At 40.9% G+C, this 14,986-nt stretch overlaps 1 protein-coding gene across 2 annotated transcripts in view; it reads left to right on the top strand.

Moving 5' to 3' along the window:
* The window catches only part of PPARGC1A (PPARG coactivator 1 alpha), a 365,445-nt gene that overhangs the window by 294,118 nt on the left and 56,341 nt on the right, over positions 1-14,986 (top strand). Inside the window, exons 1-2 of one of the 2 annotated variants that reach the window (XM_033513571.1) lie at positions 2,412-2,670; positions 7,754-7,933. In XM_033513571.1, coding sequence (XP_033369462.1) covers positions 2,623-2,670; positions 7,754-7,933 — 228 coding nt within the window. In that variant the 5' untranslated portion in view covers positions 2,412-2,622. Of the gene's footprint in view, positions 1-2,411; positions 2,671-7,753; positions 7,934-14,986 lie in introns of those variants that run through there. The other variant, XM_015625124.3, reaches the window with a different exon arrangement.

Below are 14,986 nucleotides of genomic sequence, written 5' to 3' on the forward strand. Positions count from 1 at the left end.
GCAGCTGTCTTCCTTGCTTTTCTCCTCCTTGGGGCACTGTGCTCAAAACCCACATTAAAACACGGGGAAAAAAAAGATCCTAGTGGGTAAATTTATACTGTGGCTGGAGTTAGACACTTCAGTTAAAAATAAATACAATTCTTCCCAAGCAATTTGGAACCCTTGTTGAAATCTCATAGTCTTTTGTAGTTGGAGTTTTGCTTGGCATCTCTTCCAGGTAACTATGGAAGTGCCAGCAAAGTTCATGCTCTAATGTGGACAGGGACATTGAAAAGCTCTGGGGGCCCTGTAATTAGCACTTTTGGTTGCTCCTTCTATAGTGCACTAGAAAAGTTCTTCAGTCTCTAAGCTTGTATGGTGAGAGCACCACTAAGGTCACAGTTTATATTTATCAGTTAACTTGCTAATTTGAAGGGAAAGCATTGAAGTGGAAATGTAGAAAATAGAAACAACATGAGCAGGTCAAAATATCCAAAACAGCAATATGAAATGTTCCAGTGTAAATACATTTCTATAAAAGGTGTGAATGAAACTTCAAAAAAAACCCAGATGATGGATTCGGCACAGTCAATGAACACAATTATAAGTAGGTACTGAAGGAGAATATTCCACCAACCATGGATCCACAGATAATAATTAATAAGAACCGACTCCACTCCAGGCAGGCAGGTGCCCAGTATTATTTCACAGTTGACTGTTCAGGGGGTAGAGGTACTCACCTTTGACACAGATCTTAATAATTTACTGCAGTTTTATCATTAAATCAGCATATAATTGGGAAGGAAATTAGGTTTTTTTTGTTGTGAAGCAAAGCAATACCATTAATTTAATTATTTGTAGGAAAGGCTTTCTGTAGGTATTTGGTATTTTTCTGTCTTTTTTTTTTAATTAAGTAAAGTAAAAACAATACCTTTTTTGTCATCAGTGCTTGGTAAAAATATGACAGTGCGGTGTGATTTTCAACTTAAGCACAAGCTTGGAAAAATGTACATTTTATCTGGACTGGCAATAATGAATTACAAGGAAACACAAATAAGTTAAGAATATATCTGATACTTCCTACCATTTCTGAATCTGTGTTCCAGTATCTGTGGGAAAAAGGCTATTTCAAGAATTGTACTTCGTATTTATTTTTTTTTCCTCTCAGCAAAATTGCCATAGCCTTGAATAATAATTGAATTCATTTAGTCTTTAGAATACTCAAGTTTGCAAATAACAATGAAAATGAATATTTCATGACATGGAGGATGATAAGCTATAGTTTTGTAACTTTGACTGGTAGCCCAGCACAAGGGAGCCAGCATTTACATTTCACGAGAATTTTTGCACCCAGATAATTAAAAGAACTGCAGCTTAAAACAATAAGCAGGCAGGTGGGGATAGTTAAACAAGACCTTTATTTTTGGGTTTTCTTGCCCTGTTCTGGACAACAATTTTCAGTTCAGCTTGGTACATGGAATTTGTTGTGTACGCAATGCTAAGGGGTATCATAAACCAGTTGCACCTGCAGCAGCCCCTATTGTCTGGGAAAGGCTTTGACGGGGAGACAGGTGTTAACAGTATGTCCGGATTTTCACACGACTTGTCGTAAATATTTTTATAGATTTTTTAAATTAATTTATTTTCAGTGAACAACCTCTGAGCTCAGGTCAGGAGGGTAGAGCAGTGCCCTGGGGCAGTTCTTAGAGGCGGCCGTGGGCAGGACGGAGGCAGTTCCTTGTGACTGCCGTGGTTTCTTGGGGAATGCACGGGTACAGAGGAGTGGTTAAAGAGCAGCTCCAAGTACGTAATCCATCTGGGAACAGCATCAGGCTTCCCCCTCGGAGCAGGTGAGAGAACCGCAGGAACATTTTTTATAGATGCTGAGTCCATTTCAGAGAAGTGCTGGGGTGGGGGTGTGCGGGGGGCGGGGTTGCCGATATATTTACCGTGGAAAAACTTATTTGAGTTGTAATTGTCTATGAGAAACCATAACCTAACCACAATACTTGGGGAGGTGCAAAATCTCCGAGGGCAAAACAAAGCCGGGAGGGGGTGTAACTTTTGCCGAACTCTGGGACAGCCCCTCCAAAGACACCAGCGGCGGGGAGCCGGCGCAGGCACGGGAAAGGTGCTCGGGCTGCTCAGAGCACGCAGGCTGTAGCTCGGCTGGGAGTCACTTCACTTTTTCTTTATTATAAGCACAGCTCTGCCTATTGTGTGCTGCGGAGCGGGGGGAGGACAAAGGAAGCAAGCTAAGAAATTAAAGAAGACGGGGAGGGGTGGGAGCTGCGCTAGGGCTGGAGCAGCGCTCCGGGGGTGTGGCGCGGCAATCTGCTTTGAATCGCTGCGTGTTGCCGCGGCCGCCGAGCTCGGAGCGGCTTTTGCGAAGATTTACTTCACTTCAGGCTGGGTCTGCCCCTGGCTGACGTCACGGGCTGGAGCAGCGGCTCCAGAAGGCTGGATGAGTGACAGCCCAGCCTACTTTTTAATAGCTTTGTCATGTGACGGGGAACAGTAGTAAGACAGGTGCCTTCGGTTCACTCTCAGAGAGGGTCTCGTTGCCTGCATGAGTGTCTGCTGCCTGCCTGCCTGCCTCTGGACTGTAGTTTGCCAGCTTTCCTGCCGTCGCTCCGCAGCTGGATGGCGTGGGACATGTGCAACCAGGACTCTGTATGGAGTGATCTCGAGGTGAGGAGGGCGCGGCGGGGGCGGCCGTGGGGTGCCGGCAGCTGGCGGGGGCCGTGGGCTCGCCGGGGCACCGGCAGGACGGCCGAGGCGGCGTACTTTGCAAACAAGTCCGTATCTTATCTTAACTCCAGTAAGTTTGCTATTTTAAGGTTACTCTGCGATGCCTTGAGCAAATCAAAGCTGAGCTCCTGTCATCAGTATAGTATCTCCTGCAGTTGGAAACTATTTTCATGTGCCTCTGGCTCTCTTTCCCGTCATATGCAATATTTATGCTCTAAGATACTGATATGAATCGGTGTCTGAAGTGGCGTTTCCAGTGGCGTTTAGTGGCCTGGTTGGAAAAATGCCATGTTTATTTAGAATAAGACTAATATTTCTTTAAAAAAAAAGAAAAAAGTTATAATTGACTCGTGTCTTCATATTTTAATTCCTTGTTTCACTGTGAGCTGTTGAAGGTTTTTTCCTTGTTTATGAGCTGCAGAATACAAACACGCACACAGAAATGAATACCCTGTTGTTTGGCTTTAGATGCTTTTTTAAAAGAGATTTCTGGAAAGAGACGTTTCCCTGCTACTTATGGTATTGGAATACTGACGTTGTAGCTAATGCCCCGTAGAGCAGGGTTCGCAGTCAATCTGAGTAGTCCAAGAAATGGTTAAATCCCACTGTACAGCAGAGACAACAGGATGAACCATGAGAATAGAGTTTATGCAGGACTGTGTGAACTGCTGCTGCCGCTGCTGCTGCTGCTTGTGTAAAAATAGACGGCAATACATCAAATCCACAGCTTCTGCTGGCTACAATTCATAAAGGAAAAAAATAAAAAAAAAAGTCAAGCAGCCCCACAGTAATCTCTGGAGTATAATGCGAGGTTTGAGGATTTCTGCATGTTTGCATTCAGCAAAATGGAGCATTACCTGAAAGTTCGGGCAACTTGCGAAGCGAGGCAAACTTTCTTTGGACCCCATGGAGAGGAATCCCGAATACAGGCCTGCTCAAAGGAACTAATCCTCTGGCTTCAGGCTTGGAATAAGCACTTAAAATGCTCCCCTTGGGCAATGGGGGAGGGAAAAACAGGTTACAGGCAATGCTTTTTAAATAAGATGTTCACGTTGTAGAGAACTACCCATTTAAAGTTTCCATGTTCTCCAGTAAATTTTTTTCTATCTGGCAGAGCATGTGTGTGGATTCTCAAGTCATTTTGTCGTGTTTTTAATATTTGCAGCTTGCCATTGTATCCACAGATTTCTGTTTGCATATTGTAATTGGTCTTATCTTGTTTTGATTTCTTGGTAAAGTGGAATAGATATGGATAATTCATATGTCCTGTAGCTATTATAAGTCAAGGCAGTAAGTGGATGACTTTCTGGCTCCAAAGTCCTAATTGTTTCTGAGTAGCTGGAGTATCTTGTGGGTTGTTGTCTGGCTTGTAGCATGGGTCTCATCTGCCGTAGCTTCATTTTTCCATCATGTATTATTCTTAATGCTGCTAGGAACTGATTGTGGAACCAGCTTATGTGGAAATACTGAAGATTTATTTTAATCACTAGAGTTCCTGCAATAATTTCAAGCTAGTAACAGAATAGATAATTCATGTCAATGACTTTTTCATAGTGCAGAGAGGGAAAAAAAAACCAAAAAACCAAAAAAAGAGTTTGATCTTAATATTAATTGTGTGGTGGATGGATTAACTGTGGGTATGAATTTGCCAGTGTGCTCCTGCACTGCACTTCCTGTAGCAGCACTATCATCTGCATGCTGCTTTGGCTCAGGGGATCACCTTTACTGAGCTAAAATAACGCAGGCAGCAAGTACTGGAGGCAGCTTTCATTTTTTGAATCATTAATATTTGCTGTCAATGTAAAATGTATTATATTCTTGCTCACATAATGACAGGACGGCGTGTTGTTTAATAAAGGCCTGCATCGCTGTAGCTGATCAGCGTCCCCAGTGCTTCACAGCTTAATGAAGGTGATGTACAGTAAGGTTGCAAAGATTGATAGAGAGAATCCACATGACACACATTTTGTCAAGTCTCTCTTTCTTTCCTGAGTTCATCCCCTTGGCACTTTGAAAAACTTGTTAAAAATAAAACAAAGATTATATTTTCATTAATATAATTAATATGGCACAACTCCAGTCTTCTTCTTTTTTTTTTTTTTTTTTTTTTTTTAATTTACCTTCAAAGGCGCAAAACCAGCCAAAAGGTTAATAGGTTAATGGAGAATTATACTTAATTATAATGATTCATTACCATCAGTGCAGTTAAGCTAATTTACTGTTTGCGCCTGAACTAAGAAAAAAGGTCTGTTGGAGTGAAATAACGCACAGTAATTAGCCTTTTGTGTTTAGTGACTGCTTTATCCTCCTAAATGTTACTGTAAAATGAGGGCTATAGTTATGGAATAACTATCATATCAAATAACAGTGGAAAGACAGTAAAATGTGTGATACCAATGCAGGTGCACCTGTTACAGATGTATAGGCAAACAGCAAATATCAGCATGTCAGATGAGGACAGTTTTAGGACTTGGAGTGTTAAATCTGGCATCATCCAAAGGCCAAATATAAATTAATAACAGGAACACTTGCTGCTAATGTGTCTCAGATTAATGTGCTCTGTGTGCTCAGAAGCATAATGTCATATTCAGAAACATTGATTTTATTATCATGTCAACATTGGCAAGGCATATATACTTCATTTCAGCAGTTACATTTTTAGGTGACATCGCAGTCACTATAGGTAAATGAAAGATGCAGTAAGCAGGATATTTTTTTAATACCATTGTTTATGTTGCTTCAAAAGCCCACTGTAGGAACTTTAAAAATGCAGATTACCAAAAGTAAACATGTTTAAGTAGGTGGTTCACAGGGTGAAGCTATTTTTATAAATGAAAGCAGTAACAGATCAGCAGGATACTTTAGAAGTCTATGGCATCAGTTATAAGCTACTGACCTCCAGAACACAAACCTGAGAATGATGCTGAGAATCTACCTTTTCAGTCAAAAACTAGATTATCCTTTAATGAGATCAGAGATTTCGGCCAAGCATCAAAAAAGGTCAACTCTGTATTATAAGATTGCTGCCAGAAGGTTGTGCCTCGCACTGAAGAAGAGGAAACTCTCTAATTTATTTTTTTTTTATAGATTTTTTTTTTGTCTTACACTCAAAATTATGGTTATAAAATCCAGATTAAAAAAAAGAAGTTAAGATTACTTGAGTGGGATTTTTGACTTCTTATAGTTCTACAGCCCCTTAAATAATAGGAAGAAAAACAACTGCTATTCCAGAGCTTCGTTTTGCAGCCTCTCAGCTTCCTTGCCCCTTGGCCTACTCTATGATTATCTTGTAGTGTCCTGGTGGATGTAGAAGTTGTCTGGTAAATTATAGCTCACACCAGCTGCACCGAGTCTTTGTGCCAACAGACAAAATCTTTGCTCACGGCTGCGCTGCTGCATCCAGCCCGTGCACTGCAGACGCACCGAGATTCCAGGGACAAAAACCTCAATGAAGTGCACCTTCAGCAGCTCTCGCTTGCATTGTTGTGAAAGGCGGTCCTTGCGAGAGTGACACAGCCAGTATTGAGCAGTGCACATCCACGGACACTGTTAGTGCCCTACAGACATCTGCCTTCAGAAAGTGGCGCTTTCCCCATTGACTTCAGTCCAGGTAGAAGTTGGGCAATCATTCTAACCACCCAGTCAACTGACAGAGGAGTTGAGGAGGTCCTGCTGTTGGCCATCCTTAACACACTGCTAGAAATAATCACAGTAGATGCCTTTAGACTCAGTTGACTTCAGATGGCTTTTAACCATTCAGTGCCTGGTGCCTCTGCAGCTCCACATGTGCTTTGCTGTGTGCCCGTATCGACGTAGATGTTTGGAGATGAGTTACAAGGATACACAGTGCAGTGCAGTAGGAATTGCTTAATTGAGCAGCATTGACATATGGGACTCGGCTATTTGCCAAACTGTTACTACGTGTTTTCTATAATTAGGAAATGGTTTTGGTGGATACTCTAACATTTCAATTGCTGTGTTGAAGTGGATATATGTTATTAATTTTTTCTTCCATAGTAGGTCAGTCAATATCCTATATAGCTTTGTACTGTCATATAAAAGGAAACTTACTCCAAGTTTGTTATTATTTATCCTCACTCTCTTCCTAAGTTGTGCAGACAAAAACATTTTGGATTGCTGAAGAGGATTCCTGCAGACTAAACTTTGCTAACTGCCTCAACCAAAATGTTTCACAGACCGTCTTTTAGGATTACTGAATCAGAGGCTGCTAGAAGAGGAAAACCCATTTGGTTTTCTGATTACAGCTTCTCTCTGGGGATATTTAGGAAACCAGCTAGGATAATAGATATGTTCACACCAAGCAGGTGAAAGGCTGCGTGAACTAACTATGCCCATCACTGAGAGGCGAATATAGGGATATTTCAAGCCACACTTTGGTTGCCAGGACCCTTATGCAAACCTGGGTGGCTGTGGTTTGTGCATCAGGAAAGGAGTACAGCAGCACCACTAACCCATACTTTTTTTTGCCCATATCATAGCGACCATCATGAATGGCTGTAAGAATTACAGTAAGGTTCTGTAGAAGTGAAAGTGTGACTGTCTCCAGCTTGAGCTAGCCTCCAGGGCTGAGGGCTGTAACAGGCTGTGCCTCTTTAACCTGAATGTATCAGGAAATGCGTGACAGACCTTGCCCAGAGGTATTCATCTGTAACTTCTACCTGCACTGGTTCACTCTGAAAGGAGAATAAGGCCATGCTTTGGCCTCTGCTGTTGGATTTAAAGCTTTGAATCTGATCATTATCAAATGGCATAGGGAGAAGGAGGGTCATTGTCCCTGGACAGAGATGTGATAGAGAAGGCAGCTTATGCCCTGCTGTTTTCCCTGCCCCTTTACATAGAGCTAACAATGACCAAATACTATGTGTTTCTTTTTTCAGAAAACAAAGTCAATCCCAGTGACCCTGTGCCACAGCTTAATTGAGGCTTAATTCTTATCACATGATATTAGTTAATAGATTCATGGTAATTAACGAAACTATTTCTGTGGTTCTGTATCCTGCAGTGTGCTGCTCTGGTTGGCGAAGACCAGCCTCTTTGCCCAGATCTCCCAGAACTTGACCTCTCTGAACTAGATGTGAACGACCTGGATGCAGACAGCTTTCTGGGGGGACTCAAGTGGTACAGCGACCAGTCAGAGATCATCTCCAATCAGTACAGCAATGAGCCCGCCAATATATTTGAGGTAAGGCAAGGTGATGCAAGTGCATGTTGCAAAGTCCTTGCTTGCTTTTTCTTTTTCTGATTTTTTTTTTTTATTAGCCTGGTGGACAACAGTTTACTATTTTTCTGCCATTAAGAGACAAGAAAACTGCTGTTGTATTTCAGGTTCTGATTAGTTCCTTTAATTCTCATGAGCGAAACCAGACCTGCAATCCTGAGGGGTATGGGAGAGAAGCCTTAAAAGGATTTAAATGGAACTTCTGATTTTTGAGGGGAAACAACTAAGGAGTGCCTATAGCACACTGCCCTGTGGTGTCAAGATGAGGAGTTGCACTGTTGTCAGCTACAGAGCAAAACAGCAGTTGAGACTTGTTTGTTGTCTTCCACTTGAATTCCTCGGCAAGATGCAGAGTGCTGCACAACAGCTAGCTGATGAGTAGCTGGAAGATTTCTAGTAAAGATTTTTACCAGTCATAGCCTTACTGTGCAAGTTACTTGCACACAAATTGATAGGTCCACAATTTGTTTATGAATAGGGGAGAGCAAGGGTGAGTGTGGCAGAGAAGGCAGTGAGGACAGTCAGCAGCTCAGGGACAAGCTCAGCGTTCTGATGTCTCATAGATCTCCTGGTGGCGAGCACTCTAAAAATAAAAGTGTGATAGGAGAGACTTAATTGTTTTCTTTCCAATTGTGCATTGGGGGTTAGGTTGTACGAGAGATCAAGGTGTACAAGAGGAGGATTCTGGTGGCTTTATCACTGTCTTGGTCTTCTTTCTTTTTTTGTGTAAAGGCTTCATAATTCTCCACCTTGTGGTTTTGGGCAGCCGTGCTTCTCCTAAACTCTAACCTCCTTCCCTCCTTGTTGATGGGAGAGGCCATAGATCATTCACTGACTGGGAAATTGGACAATAAATTGATTAGCTGGCAGGAAGACCTTGTACAGAAGCAAACTATGGGTGCTGTTTCTTACACAGCGGGTACCACAGCTCCAGGAAGTACAGCTAGCCCGCTGGTTTCAGAAAGCCCCTGATTATCGTGGTAGAATTTTAAAGGCTGGAAAAAATTAACTGAAATGGTATGGTAAAATGCTTACCTAGGATGTGATGTTCTGAATAAAATTCTCCTTCCTTTATATACAGCTCTTAAGCCACAGTGATCTCCCTGATGCAGATGATGAACTGCTCTGGATTTAAAGCAGTGTAACTGATAGCAGAAACTGGTCTTCTCTCTTTCATTTCTGTAATTTACATCCAAGTAACTTGGAATTAACTTTATTTGAATCAAAATAGCCCTGCAAAGCCTTGTGTTTAAGCCCTCTTTTTTTCTTTAGTTGTATAATGTTCCACACTTTGTTTTACAAAGTTTCCAAATCCCATCGGGTTCTTGAATTGCAGTTGTACTGCCTCAGGCAGGGTAGGGCATGTTGGTGGCAGTGGGGGAGGCAGGGGGCAGGGTCCACATTTACAGCAACTGTGCTGGACACTTGCTTTGCTTTTTTTGTAACTGTGGACACACATTTTTTCCACATCCATCAAAATCCAAAAATGCAGAAGCCTTTTCCTGTCGGAAAAATCAGTTGAAGATGCAGACTTTCGAAGTGTAAGTTCCAGATAAGTAATACAATTACGTATTTGCCAAATCTAAGCATACAAATTATTGCAGTAAAACCAATGGAACTTGACCACCTCATTGCTTCTCCTGTGTGTTACTGCCCGTCTGCTCTGATGGCCACAGCTGCGGAGTATAAAGCTGTCTCAGATAGGTAGTGACCATTCCCCAACATACCTTGTAGAGGAAACAATTCCTGTTCTGAAAATCACAGTGTGTTGGAAACAGAGGGACAACCAGATAGGCTGGTAGTTAACCTCGCTGGGAGATGGTGACAGGGCAACATCTCATGGGCACGTTTGGCTCTGTCTGAGGATGAGTGCCCCGGTGTGAAGAAACGGGGATATGTGTGGAGAAACGGGGGCAATGCAGCTGGGGGAATTAATCTACACAGCAAGTAATAGGTCAGAAATAATAGTTTGGAAATGAAATACACTGCTTCTTTTCTCACACTCATTGACTTCAGCTGCAGGCTGCATTGCTGTCTCATCACAGCTTGGCCCATACTTACCTGTAGGGACAAATTGTGCCCTAATGGTATTTTACAGTACTGCAGTGCAAAATTAGCCTATTTTCAGCTTCTTAGAATGTTGCATTTACATTTCTTGGTTGCTTGGCCTACGAAGATGGGAATGAAACAGTTATTTTCACCTCCCTTACATTAACCCTGTCCCCATTCTCCACTGTGCAGCTGGATACTTTGCACTATTTCTTGCCTCTGCCACTCGGTAATGTGACGTCTGGGGGTGCTCAAGATCAGAAGATGTCTTCTTCCTCCAGAGACTCTCACATACTCTGTGAGGAACTATTTCTTTTGCTGAGAGAATGGAAGTTTTGTGCAGTTTCTTATTTGGTAATCACTGGATTTTTAAAAAAGAAAATAATGTCTTTTTATACCTTTTATTTTTACTTTTTTTTTTCTCTCTTGTTATTTTGGGAGTAGTATGTTTTATCTAACTTAAGCTTCCAGATGAGGCATTGTCATACAAAAATAGAAATACAGCCTATTTGAGGTGGAAAGGAAGGAACCAGAATGACAAGGAAATGATGGGAAGTACACGAGCAGCATTACTTGCTCAAGCTGTACAGTGTTAATTCCCAAATCTAGCTTTGAGTGAAACACACTCTCTCTCCTTTGAGGTATTAATGCAGTACATGTGGCATTGTCTATATGAAGGACAGTGTCCAAAAGCCCTTTACAAAGTTCCTGGGTGTCTTTGATGCACTTCTTTTTTTTAAAGAAAGATTTGTATTTCATAAAGTGAATTTTCAGTTTTTCTGCAAATCATGTTCCTGAAAGCTCACTTGAGCTGAGCACCCACAATCTTAGGCACTCCCAGTGGCACTGGGAGTCTCACAGACTAGAAATGATTAATAGTTATAGTAGCAACCTGGAGCCAAGTGAGATAAAGGTCCAATTAGTCTAGATAGTATGTAAGTGTTAAGTATAAATCCCTGCTCTCATCCGCTTAGGTGTGATGAGATACTGGCCTTCACTCTGGGATTAAAACACACCAGTATTTTGCAGACACACCTAATTCATCACTACATCATCCTGCTCACATGCCAGTGTAACCGATAGGAGTCCCAAATCAAGGCTGTACTGCCCCAGCACAGAGGCTCTTCTTACTGATGTTTGTGCTTATGTGCATTATGAATCAGGTGATTTCTTTTTATTGACAGCTTGATGGCTTCCGGTTTTCACCTGATTTTCTTTGCCTGTTGTTTGAAAAGATAAAATGAAGGAGTTCTTGCCCCTCAGGTCACTGTCTATTGACACGAGTTCATGCAAGTAAATAGTTAACAAGTCACCCAAGACCAGTTGTTTAGATGGTTTGTTGCACCATTCGCTTTTATGATTTGTTTTTTTGAATAACTAGACTTAAAAAAAATGTATTTTCAAAAAGTTTAATTTGGCTACTTTCAGAAAATCAAAATGGTTAAATTTTCATTCTCAAAGCCAATGCTATGTGAAATTGTGAACAAACATACAACTTGATGTGTCATGAGTTAGCAGGCTTTTTGTTCATGAAAACTGTTGTCCCTTGAGGCTTTTTGAAATATACTGTACCATATCATGTAAGATTAGTCATATTTAAAATTATTTATGATCCATGCCTAGCATTATGGAGAGGGAAGATATCAACAGTGGATGTTTCTCTTTGTTGGCATTTTTTGCAAGTAACACAGCTGATGAGAAGAGAAAATTCAGCCTGTAGATAGGCAATAACCTGTTAAACTACAATGAACCTGTGTAAAATCATAAAGCTTGTACTTGGCAAAACACTTTTTTTAGCCTTTAAAAGGACTTCAGAAAACCCACATTGCTTGCCCTTTTGCAGATTTATTTTATTTACATAATTCTATGTTCCAAAGTGATGCTTATCGTATTTGATGATTTTGGTTTTAATTGTTTTATATAGGCATATCCCAGGTTACTTCTCAAGGCCATTCCATGTGCTACGTATTTGGAAAGCCTAAAAAGATAACTGTTTTATTGTAGACTGCCAAGAAGAGCTGTAATACAAGAAGTGAGAATGTGAGGAGAGAAAGAAATACACAATGAAATGCAGACTTTCTCTCCCCTGGCAGCAGAGGAATGCATGGAGATAAATGATTTCTTATTTATTTGGAAGAGGTTGTATCAGGGAGATGATGAGTGTTGAGGGAAGCCTTAAACATCACCAGGGTAATTTGCATTGGTTCAGATTATAAAATTGCTCATGTTCTGTGGTGCTGCCAGTCTCTTTCACCATTGCAGGTTATTCATTCAAGGTTTGTAGCCAGATTGATTAATGAATTACCAGATCTTGCGTAAAATGACTTGGCCTGACTTTTAAACAACCACCAATGTTTTCTTTGTCAGTCTTGTGACTAGTGTTAATGGGTTCCAGAGAACTGAGCCTATACAGACTTTCTGTAGTGGCCTTCCCTAGCATTTTTTCCCCTTTTTAATTTTCTCCAAAACTAGTAGCCCAGGGCAGGCAGTTCAAGGAGATACAATCTCAGGGAAAAAAAAAAAAAAAAGACATAGTAGTCAAATCCTTGATGGCTGATGCCCTTCAGTGCCAAATCAGCATGATTTATCATAGCCATCTATTCAGCACAACAGAGGCTGGAGGTGAGCTGCATGGTGTACCTCACACAATATGCATAACTAGAGCTCTGAACTTTGAAGGAAAGCCTCAGAGCTATTTGCAAAGTGCTGGTGCTTAGTGAATACTAAATTACATTTAGGAAATAGTCTACTGCTACCAGTTATACTTCATTTTTATTCTTGACACAGACACCTAAATCAGAGAACAGTAACATTTCAGAGATTATGGTAGCAGTTTGGGTATGTTCCAACACTATAATAGGATCAGAATTTTAAGGCCTTTTTTATTATTACCAATAGTCACTTAGTTTCTACTGCAGCGTACTTTGTAGGGAATTACAGCTTTTACTAAAAAGATTAAAATGCTATTATGCAAATGATTGCAGTATGTTATTATGTTTACAAATTAACATCCATGGCTCAACACACAAATTAACTAACTATTCCATCTATATTATTAAGGATTTAATAAAGTAACTGTTGATAAAAATGAGGAGCTTGGAACAGTTAATAGGAGCTGATTGTGATTTAACATAGAACTTAAACATTGTGTTTAATGTTCTAGATGGCATAATGGCAGAATAAAGCTTATCAAAGTGCTTGAAAGGACTGTGATTGTGTGCACCACATAGCAGCCTGTCTGAGGCCCCGGGGGGCATGAACAAAATAGCTCTGGGCAGTAGTGTAGAGCATACTGGTGAATCTGGAAGCAATACAGGACCAAGTTGTATCAACATGTACTTCCCTGCTCTAATAAGTAGGCTTTTCTGAAATTCAGATTCATGCAGATTGAATGTTTTACATGATAAGCACATGTATTTGGGTATTTGGGAACTTGTGTCCCTCTATAATGCATCCTGTAATGAACTGCTTCCATGGCAAATCGGATTTCATTGCAGAGAATATCACTGTATGGTAAAAAAGGGGAAGGCTGAATTCAGTCTGAGATGACTTTACAAATGTTCCTGCAAGTTGTTATTCCTAACAGTTCATAAGAGATCATAAGAGCAAACAGGTAAGAGCTACTGAGGTCCTAGAGAAATGAATGTACAGTATGTGGTTATGGGATGGATTTAATAGCGAAAGGGACGTCATAGGTTTAATACAACAATAAACATAAAGAGCAAAAGATGCAGATTTGGGATAGGAAACTTTATAAGAATGATAAAAGGTAACAGTGTATCATAAAGCCTACTTGTGAAACTAGGAGAAGACCCTCATTTCTAGGGAAAGAAAACAGCAGACACTTGACAAAAGTGCCCGACTTTTTATATTCCTAATGGAGCAGTGTCACACTTCTTGTGTGTTTGAATACATTACCTTTACGAGTGTCTGTGGCCTGACTCAGGGCTCTACATCTGCTAAATAGGAGACCAGCACAATAACATCCTGTCTATGTGGGATGATGTATGTAAACGATAATCTATGATTAGCTATGCTGACATTTAAAAAGGCTCAAGCAGTAAGTGGAATTTATTTTATTCGAACCAGCTGCTATGTAATTGGAAAGAGTTTATGCAAATGTTCTGTATCTAGTGTTACCAAGGTGTGCTGCTGCTCCTTTTTTCTTTCCCTCTTGGACAAACTACAATGCTTTAGTGCAAGAACCACCTGGCATGCTGGTTGAAACCTTCAGGCAGGAAAGAAGTCCCAAATGAGCAAAAAAACAATTGCTTTGAGAATTTATGTTTGATGTATGTGGCCACCAAAATGGTTCCCCAGGCGCGCAATCAAGAGAAGGCGACCGATCCACTTCACGGTCCCATTAAAGAGACATTTCACCTACAGCAGCCGTGGCTCGAGATGCTCACTGTGCTGCTGCTCTGTAGAGCACCTGCCCTTTTTCTGAGAGGGAAGACTAGCACTCACCAGAACAGTAGTAAGCTAATTAGGTCATTAGATGGATGTCTTGGCCTGTGTTAAAACTAGCCCTTGAGGACATTGCGTTACACTGTGTTCCCACTGGCTACATAGCTAAATACGAACTGGTGTCAGCTGCCATGCAAACAAAAATGTAATAGCCTCCTTTCACAGCGGTCATCTTAAATCCACTTTGGTCACAGTCACACTCCACATCTGTTTTAGTGAGATGCAGCTTCTTAGGGTGGCGTTTGGACTTCATAAGCACACAAACAACCCAGCTATAAATTGCTACTGCTGGAGTTATTTTGAATAAGTGTATACTGTTTCATATTTATAATGGTGAGGCTTCATAATATTCACAGTGAATATATAACACAGATCAGTTCAACAAGCATGAAATTGTATGTTGTCAACTTGTCACATAAATAGAGCCATATTCTAGCTTACGATAATGTTGAACTAAATATTTTCTCCCTGGAACTGCAGAGAGGGTCACAAAAACGTGGG

Source organism: Parus major, chromosome 4 (genome assembly GCF_001522545.3).
Source record: "Parus major isolate Abel chromosome 4, Parus_major1.1, whole genome shotgun sequence".
In the NCBI taxonomy this organism is placed as follows: Eukaryota; Metazoa; Chordata; class Aves; order Passeriformes; family Paridae; genus Parus; species Parus major.